The sequence below is a fragment of the Brachyhypopomus gauderio genome, chromosome 6, assembly GCF_052324685.1.
Source record: "Brachyhypopomus gauderio isolate BG-103 chromosome 6, BGAUD_0.2, whole genome shotgun sequence".
NCBI lineage: Eukaryota > Metazoa > Chordata > Actinopteri > Gymnotiformes > Hypopomidae > Brachyhypopomus > Brachyhypopomus gauderio.
In genome coordinates this window covers 11,469,066-11,489,001 of record NC_135216.1, presented here as the reverse complement: position 1 = coordinate 11,489,001, position 19,936 = coordinate 11,469,066, and the positions used below count along the sequence as shown (strand labels likewise).

The following is a 19,936-nucleotide window of genomic DNA, read 5'->3' as shown; positions in this document are numbered from 1 at the left end:
GGACCAAAGAGAATTAAATTCCTCCAACTGGTCTTTAGAGGAAGCAGACATTCTCTCCAGACAGATGTGATCAAGTAATAAATTTTTGTAATGAGTAATATGCAGGTCCTTTTTCGTTTTCCAATTGATAAGAATGGTTTTCTTGGCAATGCATAGGGCAGTGAGAACTATGTGTGATATGTCTGCCTCTGTATCTAATTCACTGACGTCTCCTAAGATGCACAGTCTGGGTGAAGTTGGGATGCAGCTTTTAAGCCCCGTGGACAATTCTACACATACCTTCTGCCAGAATTCCTTAACAGGCCTACAATCCCATATAGCATGCATATAGTTATCAATTATATTGCCTGTACAGTGGGTGCATATGTTTGATTGTGCTAGGCCCATTTGGAACATCCTTTGTCCTGTATAGTGTGTTCTATGAAGGACTTTGTATTGTATAAGTTGTAAGTTGGGGCTTTTACTTATTTTGAAGATATTTGTACATATGTCGGTCCAGAAATGTTGATCTGGATTAATAAATAGATCTCGTTCCCATTTGGCTATCGGAAGGGAGATTGAGTCATCAAATTTTACCAATAATTTATACAGTTTTGATAATAATTTAGGAGTATATAGATTAAAAAATTCAGTTATCCATGCTGATATTTCTAAGTTCAGTTGATTGCGGTTGAATCTCTGTTGAATGATGGATTTTAATTGTTGATATTCCAGAAATCTACTGTTGTTTATTCCATATTCTGATACAAGTTCCTGGAATGTGACAAAGTTTCCATCTTTAATAACATGTTCTAAATTTTTTATTCCCCTGTCATGCCATGATGAAAAATGTAGTACTTTCTTGTTCTGACAGATGTCTGGATTGTTCCAAATGGGTGTTAGTTTGCATGGGATGAGTGGGGACCGAGTTAATTTAAGGAATTCCCACCAGGCTGTCAGTGAAGTATTTATATTAAGGCTTTTAAAGCAGTCCTGACGCTTAATATTAGAGCTAATGTAAGGTAGGTCTGAGAGTTTTATTTTCCCGCAAAATGCTTGTTCTAGGTCCAACCATGGCCTGTCTATTAAGTCGTATTTGACCCATTTTAAAATGTACTGTAATCTATTGGCTAAGAAATATTGATAAAAATTTGGTAATTCTAAGCCACCATTGCGTTTTGGCTTTTGCAAGGTTTTCATACTTATTCTTGATGGCTTGTTTTTCCATAGAAATTTTGAGATGTTTGAATCTAGGGATTTAAACCAAGCAGCAGAGGGTTTATTTGGGATTAATGAGAATAAATAGTTAACTTTGGGTAGAACCATCATTTTAATGGTAGCCACTCTCCCCATGAGTGATATAGGTAAAGCGTTCCAACGTGTGAGATCATCTTCTATTGTTTTTAATAGAGGGATATGATTTAACTGCACCAAGTCTAACAGTTTAGCAGAGACATGTATGCCTAAGTATCTAATATTACCTGATTGTAGTGGAGTGGTGGTCGTGTTCTGGAAACTACAGTTTATAGGCAAAACTGTTGATTTGCCCCAGTTGATGGAATATTCTGTTATAGAAGAGAAGCTGTCTATAAGTTTGATTGTATTCGGAAGGGAAGCTTGTGTGTTCTGTAGGAAAAGTAATACATCATCTGCGTAAAGACTTATCCTATGGTTTGTGGTTCCTGTGTTAATTCCTGTAATATTTGCATTTTGTCGAATTGCTGCTGCTAATGGCTCAATGAAGAGAACGAAAAGTGAGGGTGATAGTGGACAGCCCTGCCTGGTGCCCCTTTGCAGAGTGAAGCTTTGTGAGGTGATGTCGTTTGTCCTAACCCGTGCATTAGGAGAACTATGTAAGGCTTTGATCCAGTTAATGAAGGATGGGCCAAATCCAAATTTGTGTAGAACTGCTAATAAATATTTCCAGTTTACCCGGTCAAATGCTTTTTCTGCATCTAAAGATACAATGGTAGTTTCTAATTTGTTAATTGTGCAGTAATCTATTATGTTTATTAGTCTGCGTGTATTGTTGGCAGATTGTCTACCCTTGATAAAACCTGTCTGGTCTGGATGTATTATAAGTGGGGTGATTTCCTCTAATCTTCTGGCAAGTGCTTTGCAAATAATTTTAAGATCTACGTTTATGAGTGAAATGGGGCGATAGCTGGAAGGAAGTGTAGGGTCTTTGCCTGGCTTTAGAAGTACACTGATGTTAGCAGAATTCATGTCTGGAGACAGGACATGATCTTTTTGAATTTGATTTACCATTCTAAAAAAGGTTGGTTCTAGCACAGACCATAATTCTTTGTAGAATTCTACAGGAAATCCATCTGGTCCTGGAGCTTTGTTATTTGGTAGCTGCTGTAAGGCTTCATGTAATTCGGGCAGAGCAAGTGGTGAATCCAGTGCAACAATTTGTTCGTTTTCTAGCTTTGGGAGATTTATATTATTAATAAATTCTTCAATAGCTGAATCTGATGGATTAATCTGTGATGCGTATAAAGCTTTATAAAACTCTTTAAAAGCTTTATTTATTTGTTGTGGGTCGTGAGTAATGCTGCCTGTTGAGTTCTTAATAGAGGAGATAGTTGTTTTTTCCTTATTAAGCTTTAACTGATTAGCAAGGAATTTCCAGATTTATTGCCATGTTCAAAATTCTGCCAGCGCAGTCTTTGCAGTAAAATTGTGTCTTTTTAATCTATTATTTCATTTAATTCCAGTTTGAGTTTCCTCAGCTTGTTCAGTGTGTGTTCTTGTGGTGAAGCAGCATGGGCAGCTTCTAAAGATTTTATTTGGTTATACAACCATAATTTTAAACTTTGGGAAGCCAATTCAATCCATATGCTTTATTGGTGAGTCAATTTGTGTGTGTGTGTGTGTGTGTGTGTGTGTGTGTGTGTGTGTGTGTGTGTGTGTGCGTGCGTGCGTGCGTGCGGGCGTTGCGTGCGTGCGTGCGTGCGTGCGTGCGTGTGTGTGTGTGTGTGCCATCAAGCATTATTTTGGTCAATGTTTGTGCATTGTCCTAATTGACCTTTTCACAAATGCACTTTTTTGTTTTTAGGTGTCAGTTAGGTTTTCAGTGTAATATTTAGACATTTAACCTTTAAAATCTGCCAGAATCATTTAAGAATATTGCCTCAGCAAAAATATGAATTCTTCTAACACTTCATCCATTAACATACAGTTCTTACATTCTAAAGCCAAGGAAAAGTTCCTACAAAGCTAGTTCTATCAAATCAAATATTTGCCTACTCAGATATAAAATAACATTGTCCAGAACTAAAGTGCTTTACATCCGATTCCCCTTACCCCACCAAAGTACAATAGTGATGTGATTTTCTTTTAAATAAACCTAATTTTAAGTCTAATTTCAGTGATGTAGCGTAGATATGCTCATTTAGTATTCTTTCTATTGCATAAAAATACAGAGAAAAATTCCATCAGTAGTCCCATTGTGCTTTAACAAATACTTACAATAATATATATATTTTTAATTCTATTCAGCATTGCAGTAAAATGTTCTGGCCTCTATCAGAGTCCAATTACTTTTCTAATTGAATAGATTTGAGGTCTTTGAAAGGCTTTACGTTGTTACAATGGGCTGGGTTTGTCACAGAGACTCTGTCAGTAGACACGGCCCTGTGAGGCCTCGGGGTGGTCTCATTGTTAAAATCTACCATCTTCAGTGCCATAACACACATCCTGAAGACCAAGACGCCTTTTTCATCCATATGACAATGGCTCTAGTTAATGTGGTGGTGGGAATAACTCCCTTCATTTCTAATGTAATAGCTGCTGTGTTTAGCACATCATGTTCTGCAATGCCCTGAACGGACAGTCGGAACTCATTGCCTCAGACTTGACAATTCAAAGAGTCCATTCAGTCATCCAGCAGGAGACTGGCCCATTTCGCTCAATAGGAGCTAGCTCGCTATCACTTAATTGAGCTTTCCTCATTGTGAAAATGAAAGTTCTTCGAACGTGTGGGCTTGTGAGTGCCGACCTCCCGCGCAATGTTCACGAGGAGACGCGGGGTGGCTTGACATCGCGGGGGGTGAACAGCAACAGCACGCCTGCCCCTGGTGACCGTCTCGCCAGAGGCTCCGAGGTGCCGCAGAGTTTCCGTGTCACGTTCACACGGAGGCGCCTTCTCATGCCGAGAGTTTCAAAGAGTGAGACTGGATGAGAGGACACTGTGATCCTCCTACACCTCGAGAGAGGCACACTTCAGTCTCCCGTCTTCTCTCCGGGACATTCCCCTCATCTCAGCTCCAATCCTCTGATCCCAGACTGTCATTTGGAAGGGACGCGTATGCAAAACCTCGTTGCCCCTCCACGCGAACTGGATAGAGGAGGCGTGGCCACGCTAGCGAGCGCTGAACCCGGAAGCAGCGCGTCATGGCCAGTCACTCCAAACAACGTGCGATACTACGGCCGTGCAATGGCGCCAAGGTACGGATGCTCTCCCGAGTGTTTGTGCGCAATCAGAGAGGCTAATGTCATTACTCTTTTGATTGCCATTAATTAGATTATTATGAATGTGCAGTGACAAGCTGTTTGGTCTGATTAGAAATCACTTCCCTGTGAAAGGCAGAACTAACAGCTCTGTGATCCGAGACCGCACATCTTCCAAATGTGCCCCTCTCCATCTCTGACACCCCCCCCCTCACACAAACACACTTGGCATATTTCTGGTCCCCTCACCCGGCGTTATGATTACACTGACGGGCTACATCTTGCTGACCAAAGGCATTGGATTATTAGATTGCTGTAATTCGGGCAATCTCTGATCAACGTGATTGCTGCTTTCTAAACGGTTTCTTGTTCCATCTCTCACAGAGAGAATGCAGTTACAGATTGTTTGACTAAACATGTGATCATCTAATGCTTGATTTGATCATGCTACAGTGCATTTATTACAGTATTAGTTAGTCACATAACAATATGCTTATGGTCACAGTACAATATGCAATATACTGCGATCCTTGAGATCCTTTTTCTCTCTCCATCCTCTGCAGTGCTGAGAGCCCTTCTGTGCCGATACTGTGATTGACAGCGTCCTCCTGCTTAGGCATACAAATCTATAAGGCATAACAGTGACACTGACATTAAACACAAACCAGCCCATGGCTGCAGTCCAGTGCAAACCGGCACAAGTGTGCAGAACCCACCAAACCCCCCCCCCCCCCCCCCCCCCCCCCCCCCCCCCCAAATGGTTCTTCAACGCCACGCGGCTGGCAGGCACACAAACTCTCTCTCACCTGCTCTTCTACACACGCACCTCCACACACAATGGTGCATATTTTCTTTGCTCCCTTTATTTGACCCACTGCCTTTGAATGCGCCCCTGTCACCGAGTGCTGCCGTCACCCTCTTCTCATGCAGCGTGCGTGCTTTGTTGCTCGTGGCCGGTGTTGCGTGCGCATTCAGAAATGCGCAGGGCCCGCGTCACCGCAGACCCCGGCACTGGAGTGAGAATTCTCCTGGGCTACCTACGGTTTCATCATTCAACTCATTACAGCTCAGGCACAATATCATGTGTCCCCTGATTGGGCCCTGAAATGAGAAAATGGGAACTGGCTGAATTGGTGCAGGTTTACCGTTCTCTCTCTCTCTCTCTCTCTCTCTCTCTCTCTCTCTCTCTCTCTCTCTCTCTCTCTCTCTCTCTCTCTCTCTCTCTCTCTCTCTCTCTCTCTCTCTGTACAGCAGTGAACGACAGCACCTCCGTCTGTACACTTCTCCTTGAATGTCCTTCTCTCCACACTCCAGACTGCCTGATTAATAGTTGGACTGACCCTTTCATTTCTTCCTCCATTTCTCTGCTGTCTTTGAAGAATGTGCAACACGAGTAGGAACCATTAGGAGAGGCCTGTCTCCCACGAGCACTGAGACTCTCCACCCATGTGAAGCTGTAGCTTCTGTTTATTGATGGCCGCATTGATCTTGTAGTAGTTCCTGCACACGACATTGTAATCTTTCAAAACCAATGAGAATAACATTTCCGCAAGGGCTTATAGCCACTGCAGGGGGATTATGTGTATGTGAGTGTGAATGTGTGTCTTGGAGAAGGGAAATAATCACAGAGAGAGGAAGAGGGAGGGAGAGAGGAAAGGAGAGAGGGAAGGAAAAGGGAAGCAAGGAAAAGTGGAGCATATGGAACTATTATACAGGCATTCATATGTGAACGTAACAGAGGAGCTGTGACCTACTTCTCTAAGGAATGGAAATGTATGCGAGTGCATGCATGCATACGTGTGTGTGTGTGTGTGTGTGTGTGTGTGTGTGTCTACACAGTATGTGCCTTGCATGGCTAGTAGCTTCTCTAAAACATTCAAATTTGATTACATCAGACCGCGTTTATTATGCTCAGGATTTCAGTAAGGTTATTTCAATTGAAATTCAATAAACTATGGACAAACACCAATTAGCTACATGCTTAGTCCTGAAATTTCTAGAACATTAAAATGCAAATTCCAGTGCAGGGGTATTTTGAGCTCTTTATTTGACTGCTCATCTTCATAATGAGCAAATCCCGTCTCCTTGTTGGAAGTGTAGGAGTTAGGGTGGAGTACTTAAGTGACGATTCTATCCTCGCCTGACAGATTCATACAGCTTAACTTTCTGCCTTCTGTAGACTGTATTTTTTTTTTCCTAGAAATCCACAGAGCTATACAGATGTAACTTATCAGCAAAGGTCAGCAGCAAGGTGATATAAGAACTAAGAACTAAACTCATGAATACGCATCAGCCTAATAGCATGAGATTTCTTGGCGCTTTCTTGTGAATGATACACATGCTTCCTGGCTGATCCCACCATGCCCACTGACACACAGGTGATACACAGATCTGCCCATTGAAATATATCAGTCAACAATGCTGCCCCTACTGGCAGGTAGGGCACATTGCAGGCGTGACGCAGGCTAGTCACAACCCCCTTTGCCCTCCTGACCTGAGTTTCGAGGCTAAAGACCAGATGCATGTCCCACAAGGCATGTCTCTGTGAGGAAGATGCTGAGGACATAAGGTGACTGCTAATGCACCTAAGCATAAAGCACGACCTGGTAACATTCAAACTCCCCATGCGCCGACAACACCCCCGTGTACACGGGCCTGCCGAGTCCCAGGCAGTGCATACATCACGCCATCTCAGTGCTCGTCCCTTACGTGGATAACATCAAAGCTCAGCAGAGGGCCAGCTGACGGGGCCAAGCACTGAGCTGAACTGCACACTGGCAGTGTAGCAGTGTACCAACACAAATCCATATGAACTGATGGAAAGGAACCTTATTATACCTGAAGAATGCCTGGTTATACATTGTTTGCGCTGTAACCTGTGTGTGTGTGTGTGTGTGTGTGTGTGTGTGTGTGTGTGTGTGTGTGTGTGTGTGTGTGTGTGTGTGTGTGTGTGTTTGTGTTCCATTCATAGCCCTCAGCTAGAAGTAGCAGCATTGTTGGCCATAGCTTGGCGGTGCTAAATGCAAGTTTGCCATGGCAGGCACACAGCACACAGTGAGATCACCGCGCTTGACTCCCTCTCAGCTCACTGGCTCCCTCTAAAAGCACAGAGCCACAGTGTGATCACTGAGTGGAGCGTCTATTAACACTAGAGCACCTGTGTGTATTGCACTCTTGTGCTCTTTGCGTGTGTGTGTGTGTGTGTGTGTGTGTGTGTGTGCGTGTGTGTGTGTGTGATGTGCAACACATTAAACTGGTTCAGCGGTCTACACAGCATCCATATGTCTTGTTGCTGCATAATCTCACATGCATGCATGCCCGTGTGCTTTGGAGGACAGACATGTTCATATCACCAGATTCTTTCTGCATACCCTGTGTGTGTGTGTGTGTGTGTGTGTGTGTGTGTGTGTGTGTGTGTGTGTGTGTGTGTGTGTGTGTGTGTGTGTGTGTGTGTGTGTGTGTGTGTGTGTGAGAGAGAGAGAGAGAGAGAGAGAGAGAGAGTGAAAGAGAGAGAGAGAGAGAGAGAGAGAGAGAGAGGGTGTGATTGTAAATGTGCATGGAGTTGACAGCAAGCATAATGTGAACTGGGTATGGAATAGCTGTCTGTGTTGCTGAAGTGTTGGAGAACAGGTCTGCCATGCATCTCACATATCCACCACGATGTGCTCTTCTCCTCCTCCCTCCCTCCTGTTCACTCTCTCACTCTCTTTCTCTCTCACTCTTTCTCTCTCATTCACTTTCTCTCACTCTCTCTCCCTTACTTTATGTGCCCCTCCCCACTCTCTTTGTGTGCTCTACTCTCTAGGGTGTATGTGGAGTGCACTGTGTGTGCTCTACTCTGTAGTGTGTATGTGGAGTGCACTGTGTGTGCTCTACTCTGTAGTGTGTATGTGGAGTGCACTGTGTGTGTTCTACTCTAGTGTGTATGTGTATTGCACTGTGTGTGCTCTACTCTGTAGTGTGTATATGGAGTCACTCTGTAGTGTGTATGTGGAGTGCACTGTGTGTGCTCACTCTGTAGTGTGTATGTGGAGTGCACTCTGTGTGCTTTACTCTGTAGTGTGTATGTGGAGTATGCTGTGTGTGCGCTACTCTGTAGTGTGTATATGAAGTGCACTGTGTGTCCGCTACTCTGTAGAGTGTATATGGAGTGCACTGTGTCTGCTACTCTGTAGGGTGTATATGGAGTGCACTGTGTGTGCGCTACTCTGTAGGGTGTATATGGAGTGCACTGTGTGTGCGCTACACTGTAGGGTTTATATGGAGTGCACTGTGTGTGCGCTACTCTGTAGGGTGTATATGGAGTGCACTGTGTGTGCGCTACTCTGTAGGGTGTATATGGAGTGCACTGTGTGTGCGCTACTCTGTAGGGTGTATATGGAGTGCACTGTGTGTGCGCTACTCTGTAGGGTGTATATGGAGTGCACTGTGTGTCCGCTACTCTGTAGGGTGTATATGGAGTGCACTGTGTGTCCGCTACTCTGTAGGGTGTATATGGAGTGCACTGTGTGTGCGCTACTCTGTAGGGTGTATATGGAGTGTGATGTGGTGAGTGCCATGTCTGCTCTAGTGTTAGTACATGATCTAGTGCTGTAGTGTTAGTACAGGTGTAGTACATGAGGGTGTGTTTTGTGTGCTCTAGTGAGTAGGGCTAGTGTATGTGCTGTGTGCACTCTGTTGTGTAGAGGACATACTGTGCAAGGTCTAATTTGTAGGGATACAGCAAGTGGATGGTGCTGCATGTTTACTGTGTGTAGCGATAGTGTGTATGGAGCATTGTGTGTGCTCAGGTCTGTAAGGATAGTGTGTGTGGAGTGTGCTGTGTGTGCTCTGGTGTGTAGCAATAGTATGTGTGCAGTGTGCTGTGTGTGCTCCGTTGTGTAGAAATAGTGTGTGTGGAGTGTGCTGTGTGAGCTCTGGTGAGGTAAATGAGGTTGTTTTCTGGAACATTCTGTGGAACATCGGTTGTGGTGCTGACTTTTTCTCCATTTGCTCTCTCTGTTTGATTTTCTGTCTGTTAAACAAGTGATAAATCTGTCCACCCCGTCATGCAGTGGTGTGCTGAGTGACTGAAGGAGAGAACGAGAAGGAGAGGAAAAGAGGAAGGAGAGGACGAAGAGGAAGAGAGGAAGAGAGGAAGGAGAGGATGAGGAAAATGGCAGTACATTTATGGATCTTTTCATAATTAAAGTAAAATACTACCGTGGTATTTTTAAAATAATTTCATTTTTTTCTGAGGTGAACACTGCCCTGCTGAAAGTCACTCAGACCCACACTTCATTCCTGCTTGTTTATGAACATGCCCTTACAAGCACTAAATATTGTTTGTGCTCACAGTCATTCTTTTCACGCAACGCTGAACATAAATTACATTCTCGAGGAAAGCTGCTTGGTTCGTTCACTTCTACCACTCGAATATTCCCCGTCGGAGATATCCTTATACTCGCAGCAGGTATGATCCCTGGCCTCCCCACCACACCACTTCAGCCATAGGAGCTAGGAGAAGGAGTGAAGATCGTTCCACTGGTTTGAGGGGGGGGGGGATGGGGGGTTGACAGGAAAGATGAGTAGAGTATTTTTCCCCGGGTCCATCTTTGGCTTTATCTGTTATTATTCATCTTCGTCTGTGCTAGCCATGGGGGCTTAGTACATTTGAAGAAAGGGTCATGGGAAAACGCTTATCTGGCTCAGGCTGGAGAGGAGCCGCATCACACCCTTCAGCTGCGCAAGATGGCGGAGGGAAGGAACCGTTTAATACAGGAAGCTTAAGCACATGATGTAATTAGTGCGCGTGTTGACGGGCGGGGCGCACGGGGTTGTTTATTTTGAGGCGGCGACAAGCAGAGGATGTTTACAGCACAGTTCCGGCGCAGACAGCACGTTCGAAAAGTGTTTCCATCAATCCCTTTCAGTTGGTTGACAGTCTGTAAAGCTCACGGAGGTTGGAGTGCCTTGTGAGAAATCACCACACGTCCTCACCAACAGTGCAGCACCCCAGGAGCTCCGTCTACGGACGAGGAGCTGAAACGAAAAGCGAAGGCTGTGGGGTTTCCGGGCGACGCCTCACGCCTTGCATGTTCAATCTTCCGTTAGACGCCCGCGTGTCTTACTCACGTCCAAAAAAAGCATGGTCTTCCTTAATATTTCATTCAAAATGCATCTGAAAACATAAATATGTATACCCATATAATGGGCTTTGAGCAAAAGGAAAACCCTGCATTATTAAAGTACTGTCATTACAGCTCCCTCCAACAGTTTCAGTCAGGCCATCACTGAGCTTTGTGTCATTTTAATACTGTGATGCATTCTTGAGATGAATCCATGGATTTGTTTTACGCGTTTGTCATCTGCACCAAACGGATCAGACCCGTTTACTGCCGGATCCTGTCGCCGGTCCAGCTGAGCGAGCCCTGCCCACGGCTGCTTGCCTGGCCGTAGACGCTCGAAAGGACTAAGTGTGTTCAGGAGGGTCTGTCTGGTTTTGCTGCTGTTTGGTTATCAGGGGTTTGGGTCTGTTAGTAAAGCGGTAGTGTCGAGGTCCAGATGGACAAGAAGAACTTTTTTTGTGACTTCTTATCTGGAGTCTTGTTTTCCTTGTAAATAGTGGGAGTGGGATGTCTCTTATGCTGATGGTGATGGAGGGCTTGACTTGGATTGGGCCGGGCTTATCACATACGCTCCTTCACTGCATATGGTCCGACGGGCCCTAACGCTGTCCTGCTATGACAGCACCCTGATACTCTCCACCAACTCCTGCAACTGTCACACCTCTGGGTACGTCTGTTCAACACCGGATTGCATTCAGCCCAACACAGAGGCTTTAAATAAAGCCGCGTTTAAGAAGTGAATTGTATGCCCATTATTTATTTTTGAGGGTGTAAGCGTAATTATTTGTGGGATGGTGCCTTGCTTGGCAGCAGCCTCGTGTTGGGCTATGGCAAGTTCGATAAGGTTCTGGTGGTAAAAAACCAGTACAGATCTGCAGGGCTGTATGGCTCAGTTTCATTCAGCTGTGGTTGGTAAAAGCACAACGGCCGTTGTTATCATATGCTCCGGCTTTTACCAGCTTTCTTTCTCGGCTATTGTGTCTGCTGCATTGTGTCGGTGAAAGAAATTGGTGCCTTAAACTGCTCTGCCTCATCTTAATAAAATGATTTACAGCACCATATGCTGCTGCTTGATACCGCCTTGTTCCCTTGTGCTTAGTATTGCCTATGTCTCATTAATTAGGTCCTAATGATGAATGACTTACACATTATGATGTTCATAATAACAAACAATTGGCCCTGTACAGATTTTGGCACAGGACACTCCGTGCCCGCGCGGTGCTAGATTGCACACAGTGCTGTGACCTTCAGCAAATGAGGTCAAATGGCAGTAGGAAGACACAATATGAATCTGTTCGAATCTCTCCGCAGTCACTTCTGCGTAAACAACCTGCGTAGAAGTGCTTTAATCAACACTTCACAGCTGGCTGGAGAGTGGAGGATGCAGACTTGAGTGTGCATGCTTCTCTCCGCCACTCTATATGCTGCTGGTGTTAAGGAAGAGGAACAGACTCTCCAGTACGAGGTGGGAGACGAGGAGGCAGACGGCAGGGCGAACGGCTAGCGTGCCAGCGCAGAAACAAAATGGAGAGGAGAGAGAGACGGATATTCAGACAGACAGCCAAGCTGCTTCTGGAGTGAAAGAAGTAGGTCACAACAAGGATCTGAAGAGAGTTTAGAAAGAGAGAGAGAGGGAGAGATGGAGAGAGGGAGAGGAGAGGAGAGTGAGAGGGAGGGAGAGAAAGAAGGAGGAGTGTCAGGAGACATCTGATAGATGTTTGGGAGCCCGTGTAGAGAAGGGAGAGAGCTTCTGATGTCTCTGCCTCTTACGTTTCTCTATTCTCACTAATCTCCATTTTCATCCCTGCCTTCAAGTAGCTGACGTGTGATGCTGTGTGACTAGGACAGCTGAGAACAGGTGGCACTTTAAGGAAGGCTGTGATACAATGACTGACAGCAGCCTCTTCTAAATTACATACACATTGGACGCTGTGTTTTTCAAACTATGAGGTGTGACAGCACTGCTCGACTTCCTCTCTCTCCGTCTCCCTCTCTGTGTATCCCTCTCTCCGTCTCCCTCTCTGTGTCTCCCTCTCTGTGTCTCTCTCTCTGTGTATCCCTCTCTGTGTATCCCTCTCTGTGTCTCCCTCTCTGTGTGTCTCTCTCTGTCTCCCTCTCTCCTCCTTGCTTTCTTTCTCTCTCGTTTTCACTCAAACACACCTTCACACACATACCAAGACCCTAATAAAAGTAAAATAAAATAATTGTGGTACTGTGAGCTTTGCCTGCCGTGTGTGATAAGGCTCCCTGCAGTTGGCTATTAGTGACGCCTACACTTCTGTCAGAGATCACTGTCAGGCCACTAGAACTGGGGGAGGGCATGTACAACCCAATATTGTAATAATTTCCCAATAATATAATAACACTGAAAAATTGTACACTTAACTTGCACACTTAATATAACCTAATAATCATTTGCCTAATGATGTAATACAAGCTTTTGATCATTAACGAAACACCATTCTTACCAATAATATTTTATTACAGTAGTGGAATTTATGACATTTATAAGTTTGATGATTTGTAGTACCTTATTGCTTATTATGGTGAATGTGTTTTTCACACATTCCTGATTTATATTGCTGATGTATTTTCCCAATTCCTGATTTGTTTGATAATGCTTTATTTTGATTATTATAGATGAAATATTGGAATATCTATAACATTGTCATGAGTGAATTGGTTTTTTACATCAAGCGATACTCAAAAGTGGAACAATTCAAGGGTCAAAATATCAGTGATCAGAGCAACAAGAATCAGTAACAAGAAATACAAAAACAGAATAAAACATATTGTCAATACAAGAGGTATGTGATTAGGAATACAAGGCTTTAAGTCAAGGCGGACATGTGGATCAGTCATGCGTGGTAGGATTGAGAGTCTATTTAAGCTCAGCCTTAATCACATAAGCACAAATGCACAGCACTGGAAAGCAATGGAGAATAAGTTGGGATGCATCTGCAGTTGTGATATGGCTGCACATTTTCAATGAGCAGACATTTATTTTAAGGGTCTACTAGAATAGATTACCCCCCCCCCCCCCCCCCCCCACACACACACACACACACCAAATCCAGCCTGATCTGATAATTTAGCTTGATGGTCCCTGTCTAGCATCACTCCTGGGGTGTTGTAAACACCAGTATGTTTGAAATGTTAGAAATCTTTATTGCCTGGTGGTTTCTGTGCTGTCTGTGTTCCGTGCACGCATTTCTGAGCAGGTGGGCAGAACTCAACTTATGATACATGTGTAAAAATACAGGGCCCATTACAAACTTGGCTAGCGGGTTAGCTAATTGGATTGTGATTGTAACATTACAGATGATAATCATAAATCCACCTCCACACTTTCCAAATAGCGATCTAAAAAAATACAATATTTCCAGTTTCAGGTAAAAGTGGGCCTGCAGCTAATTAGCAAAATCATTATGAGACAATGCAATTTGTTGTCAAGTTAGTCTAGTTAGGTGAGAAGCCTACAGCTGAGCACTGGGTCTACAGCCACCAACTCCACACTTGAACACTCAGAGTAGCTACTTTGAATGCTTTAAACGTAACAAAAGCCACACAAAATTGAAACTGCCCCGTGCTAAAGATGCAAAAGTCCAGTATTGAAGTGTGCCTAGTTAGTGAAGCAGTCCTCTGTGCACTGTCATGTACACAGTCAAATAATTGGAACAGTGGAGGGAAGACTGGTAAAAAAGACTTGTAGTTCCACTTTTGGCAGAGCATACGAATGCAATTTTCTCTCAAAACACAGAACAGTGTCTTCTTGGCTACAAAAACGTGTTACCCACTCAGGCATGTGCTTTGGGCTTTGTTACTCTGCAGACTGTTCACGTGCACAAAAAGCTTTAAGACAGAAAAAAAACAGAAAAGGCAGAATAGGTCCCCTTTAAGATGACTCTCAATTCTCACTAAACCTAACCCTAATCTCAACTCCAAACCACTTCCTAACGGTTAGCTCCGCCCCTCCTGTCAATCTTGTTTTGTTTTGTTTTTCCAATGTGTTCATGTTTTGGTTTCCCCATGTGTTTTCTCTGCCCCGCCGTCATTTGTAACTCCGCCCCCACTAAACACATCCCTGGCCTGGTGTACATGAATGTTAGTGTGTGGACGATGCATTTGTAACTCCGCCCCCACTAAACACATCCCTGGCCTGGTGTACATGAATGTTAGTGTGTGGACGATGCATTTGTAACTCCGCCCCCACTAAACACATCCCTGGCCTGGTGTACATGAATGTTAGTGTGTGGACGATGCATTTGTAACTCCGCCCCCACTAAACACATCCCTGGCCTGGTGTACATGAATGTTAGTGTGTGGACGATGCATTTGTAACTCCGCCCCCACTAAACACATCCCTGGCCTGGTGTACATGAATGTTAGTGTGTGGACGATGCATTTGTAACTCCGCCCCCACTAAACACATCCCTGGCCTGGTGTACATGAATGTTAGTGTGTGGACGATGCATTTGTAACTCCGCCCCCACTAAACACATCCCTGGCCTGGTGTACATGAATGTTAGTGTGTGGACGATGCATACACAGCAGACATTGTCAGGACAATGACCAACAAGCTACATGGCGAACACAGGGTTTGAATAAACACAACGACTCAGACAGTACAAGAGGCAGCTGTAGCAAGGAATAGGCTAACGAGGGGCATGGCAACATGTGGGGGAAGACAAACACACACACACACACACACACACACACACACACACACACACACACACACACACACACACACACACACACACAGTGACACATCAAACAGAAGCAAAAACAAACCCACGTGATGATCACCACCATGTTGAGATGGGTATGGTTATAAGAAAGGCCTGTTGAACATCAAGCTCAATGTATCTTTAAAACACAGTAATATTCTTTCTTAAATTTGTAGATTTTTCTAACGTCTTCATCTAAACAAAACACATTCAAAGAAAAATATAAACACCCAGACTTTTCATTAAGCATTGCAAGCTAATTGCAAGCTAAGGCTAGGGCAGAGAAAACCAAAAAGAGCTATAAAACTCCGACTATGTGCTACTCATTCAGGCTACGGCCCTCCATGTAATTTCTGTAGCGTCTTTTTATGGAGAGTAATTTGCTCTTCATATCCTACCTGTGTGAAATAGTATTGCATGCAGATGGTGGGTAGGTGGAGCTGAAATACAGAGATGGCATTTCACTGAGCGTAATACATCAGAACACACTTCCCAAGCTATGCAAATCTACAACCTGGGGCTAGATTAGATCAGCCCATATCAGTTTGTGTGTTTCTAATGACCTTTAGGTGATGATATTATTCTTAGAGCCACAGAAATACAAATTAATCTGCTTCAAGATATTTAATAACAGCAAATATAAGCAGAAATATGGTAGGCTATTCTAATGTTTATTATTAGCTTATTAGTATGGAGGGTTTAGCCCTACTAGCCCATTTTTATAAGCCAGGCCTACCAAAACCTAAACCTCACCCTGGCACTAAACCTGGCCCATCACCTAATCCACTTACAGAATGGATTAGGTCCAGTCCAGTTACAGAATGGATTAGATCCGGTCCAGTTACAGAATACTGGCACCAGCATGCCTAAAACAGCTTGTTGAGTATGTTGGGGTGGTGTGTATTATATATGTTATGTGTTATATAACCTTTCAGGTTTCATCTACAGATATGAACTTCAAATGAAATGAATTATTAAATGAACAGCTGAATTCAGCTGTTTTATAGCCAAATTATAGCCAACTGTTTTTTACACTGTTAATTCAAAGTCTGGATATTCTACTGAATATATTCAGGTGCCTTGTTACTGCTACATAATTTAAATGTTAGTTTTGTCTGTCGATTTTATTTAATCTAAACAAGACAAAAAGTTTCACAATACAATAAATTACCAGTGATGTTATATGGTGTAATGTCTAACAGGATATTACATAATTAGTAAAATGTTAATGCAATAATGAAAGTAAGGGCATTGTATTATATCTTTATGAAAATGATTTGGTTTTATTACATTTTTGACTGAGTTAAGTGTAAACGTTTATTACCTCTCTGGGTTTATTACACTATTGAGAAATGATTACAGTTGTGGGTGGAGCAGGTGGAGCAGCTGGACGGAGCTTCTCCCACACCGATGATCATCACACTGGAGGTGCAGCTCTCAGCCATTCAGCTCCCCTCCCACTTTATGGGTCTGTAAATCTCATCAAGGTTAGAACCTGCCAAACATGAGCAGTGGACCAGTTACTGGACCAGTCGTGTGAGATGGGACTGAACCACGTTACTGGACCAGTCGTGTGAGATGGGACTGAACCACGTTACTGGACCAGTCGTGTGAGATGGGACTGAACCATGTTACTGGACCAGATATATGTGATGGGACTGAACCACGTTACTGGACCAGACGCGTGAGATGGGCCTGAACCACGTTAATGGACCAGACGTGTGTGATGGACCTAAACCACGATACTGGACCAGACGTGTGTGATGGGCCTGAACCACAATACTGGACCAGACGTGTGTGATGGGCCTGAACCACGTTACTGGACCAGACGTGTGTGATGGGCCTGAACCACAATACTGGACCAGACGTGTGTGATGGGCCTGAACCACATTACTGGACTAGACGTGTGTGATGGGCCTGAACCACAATACTGGACCAGACGTGTGTGATGGGCCTGAACCACGTTACTGGACCAGACGTGTGTGATGGGCCTGAACCACGTTACTGGACTAGACGTGTGTGATGGGCCTGAAGCACGTTACTGGACTAGACGTGTGTGATGGGCCTGAACCACGTTACTGGACTAGACGTGTGTGATGGGCCTGAACCACGTTACTGGACTAGACGTGTGTGATGGGCCTGAACCACGTTACTGGACTAGACGTGTGTGATGGGCCTGAACCACAATACTGGACCAGACGTGTGTGATGGGCCTGAACCACGTTACTGGACCAGACGTGTGTGATGGGCCTGAACCACGTTACTGGACCAGACGTGTGTGATGGGCCTGAACCACTTTACTGGACTAGATGTGTGTGATGGGCCTGAACCACGTTACTGGACTAGACGTGTGTGATGGCCCTGAACCACAATACTGGACCAGACGTGTGTGATGGGCCTGAACCACGTTACTGGACTAGACGTGTGTGATGGGCCTGAACCACAATACTGGACTAGACGTGTGTGATGGACCTGAACCACGTTACTGGACTAGACGTGTGTGATGGACCTGAACCACGTTACTGGACTAGACGTGTGTGATGGGCCTGAACCACGTTACTGGACTAGATGTGTGTGATGGGCCTGAACCACAATACTAGACCAGACGTGTGTGACGGGCCTGAACCACGTTAATGGACCAGACGTGTGTGATGGGCCTGAACCACGTTACTGGACTAGACGTGTGTGATGGGCCTGAACCACGTTACTGGACCAGACGTGTGTGATGGGCCTGAACCACGTTACTGGACTAGATGTGTGTGATGGGCCTGAACCACGTTACTGGACTAGACGTGTGTGATGGGCCTGAACCACGTTACTGGACTAGACGTGTGTGACGGGCCTGAACCACGTTACTTGAGTCAGTGAGAGTGGAGTAGGGACGTCTCCCGCTGATGAGTGTGCAGCTCCAGGGGTCGGGAGGCACATTTGCTCAGTGTGTGTCCATTTGTACTCAGATGTGCTTGAGGTCAACTGCTCCTCCACAACAAAAACCTGTCTGATTTGCTCTCCTTCATCACAAAAGCGTTTTATTGTGCTATGAGACTGGCAGGCAATACGCTGCTCAAATGCAATATAACATATTCTCACAGTGACTGTAAGGTCGGTGTTTTTACTGAAGATGTTCCCTTGAATGCATTTTGAATGACAGTCGCTGCAGTCTCGGTGGTATGACTGTAGCTTAAATCTGAGTGCAGTGTGATCCTGACAGCTTCCGCGTAAAAGCGTGCACACAGGTAGCAGAGCAGAAGGATCACTGTGTGGGGAACAGGTAGCAGCTGAGCAAATGTAGCAACAAGTGGACTTGTTTGCCCCTGTGAGCTTTTGCACTTGCAAATAAAAGCATTTTGGCAAGGAGTTGTGAAATCAGTGCAGCTGTTGTTTGGGCCATATTACGAGTAGCTTGTTCCCAGAACCTCAGCTCCTCTGGGCTAGAGGTTCTGGCTTCCAGGACGGCTACCAGTCCATAACTCCGTCTCGTTCTTCTCTCCCTTTCTCAGGTAACCCCGGCGCAGCCCTGTTACGCCCACAGCGCCCCCTTTCGGCCCGGGTGGCCCACCATGGCCCGCCCATGAAGGGCTACCAGGTGAGCCGCAGCCTATCGCAGCACTCGTCCGGCCCGTGCCACTGCGTGCCCGACGACTGCGATGTCGCGCGAGACTACCCGGACCACTACCAGGGGCACAACGACCACCCCTACTATCCGCCCGGCGGGCCCCCCGAGCCTCTGGCCACGGCGCCGTCCGGGGGCGGCACCTTCCCGCGCTCGCACCCCCCCGTCCAGCAGCAGACGTACGACTCGTGCGAGGAATGCCTGTCGTCCCACGGCCCCGCCCACGGCCACGGCTCCGCCCACGGCCACGCCAAGATGCACCGCATCCCGCCCAACCTGCTGGACCAGTTCGAGAAGCAGCTGCCCTTCCAGCCGGACGGCTTCCACACGCTGCAGTACCAGCGGGCGGCCAGCGTGGAGCAGCGCAGCGAGAGCCCCAGCCGCATACGCCACCTGGTGAACTCCGTGCAGCGCCTCTTCGCCAAGTCCCACTCGCTGGAAGCGCCGGCCAAGCGCGAGCTCAACGGCACCCACGGAGGCGGAGCCGGAGGCGGAGCCGGAGGCGGGGCCAGAGGGGGGCGGCGAGGGCCGGGAGAGGGAGCGAGACAGGGGACACCGCGGCGGGGGGGAGGACGCGGGGGGCCACCACCACGCCGGTACCCACCAGTCCCGCTCGGCGCGTCGCAACAAGAGTCGCGAACGCAGCAAGAGCGGCGACTCTCGCCACGAAGCGCGACACGGCTCGCGGCACCGCAGCCGGACGGCCGGCTGGTGGAGCTCCGACGACAACCTGGACAGTGACAGCAGCTTCCTGGTGCCCGGCGGACGCGGTGGGCGGGGCTTGCCCACGGGCCACGAGAGCCTGGACGCAGCCATCCAGGAGCTGACCCTGAAAAAGACCAAGGGGCCCGGTCCAGGAGAGTGCTTGGCCTGCTCCACCATGGCCCGGGCGGGAGACGGCGGCCACTCCCTGAAGAGAAGCACGTGGTCAGCCATGACGGTCAGCCAAGCAAGAGAGGCTTACCCGACCTCCCGGGGAGGAGGAGCAGGGGGTGGGGGCCCAGGGTACGATAAGGCCCTAGTGCCCCTAGACACCAAGATAAAGGAACGCA

At 46.2% G+C, this 19,936-nt stretch overlaps 1 protein-coding gene across 1 annotated transcript in view; it reads left to right on the top strand.

The window, feature by feature from the left end:
* Positions 1 to 19,936, top strand: part of dlgap3 (discs, large (Drosophila) homolog-associated protein 3) — a 120,578-nt gene that overhangs the window by 87,194 nt on the left and 13,448 nt on the right. The window contains exons 3-4 of the mRNA XM_077008695.1: positions 18,772 to 19,367; positions 19,420 to 19,936. The exon at positions 19,420 to 19,936 is cut by the window's right edge and continues 17 nt beyond it. Of these exons, the coding sequence (XP_076864810.1) occupies positions 18,843 to 19,367; positions 19,420 to 19,936 (1,042 nt within the window). The 5' untranslated portion in view covers positions 18,772 to 18,842. The remainder of the gene's footprint in view (positions 1 to 18,771; positions 19,368 to 19,419) is intronic.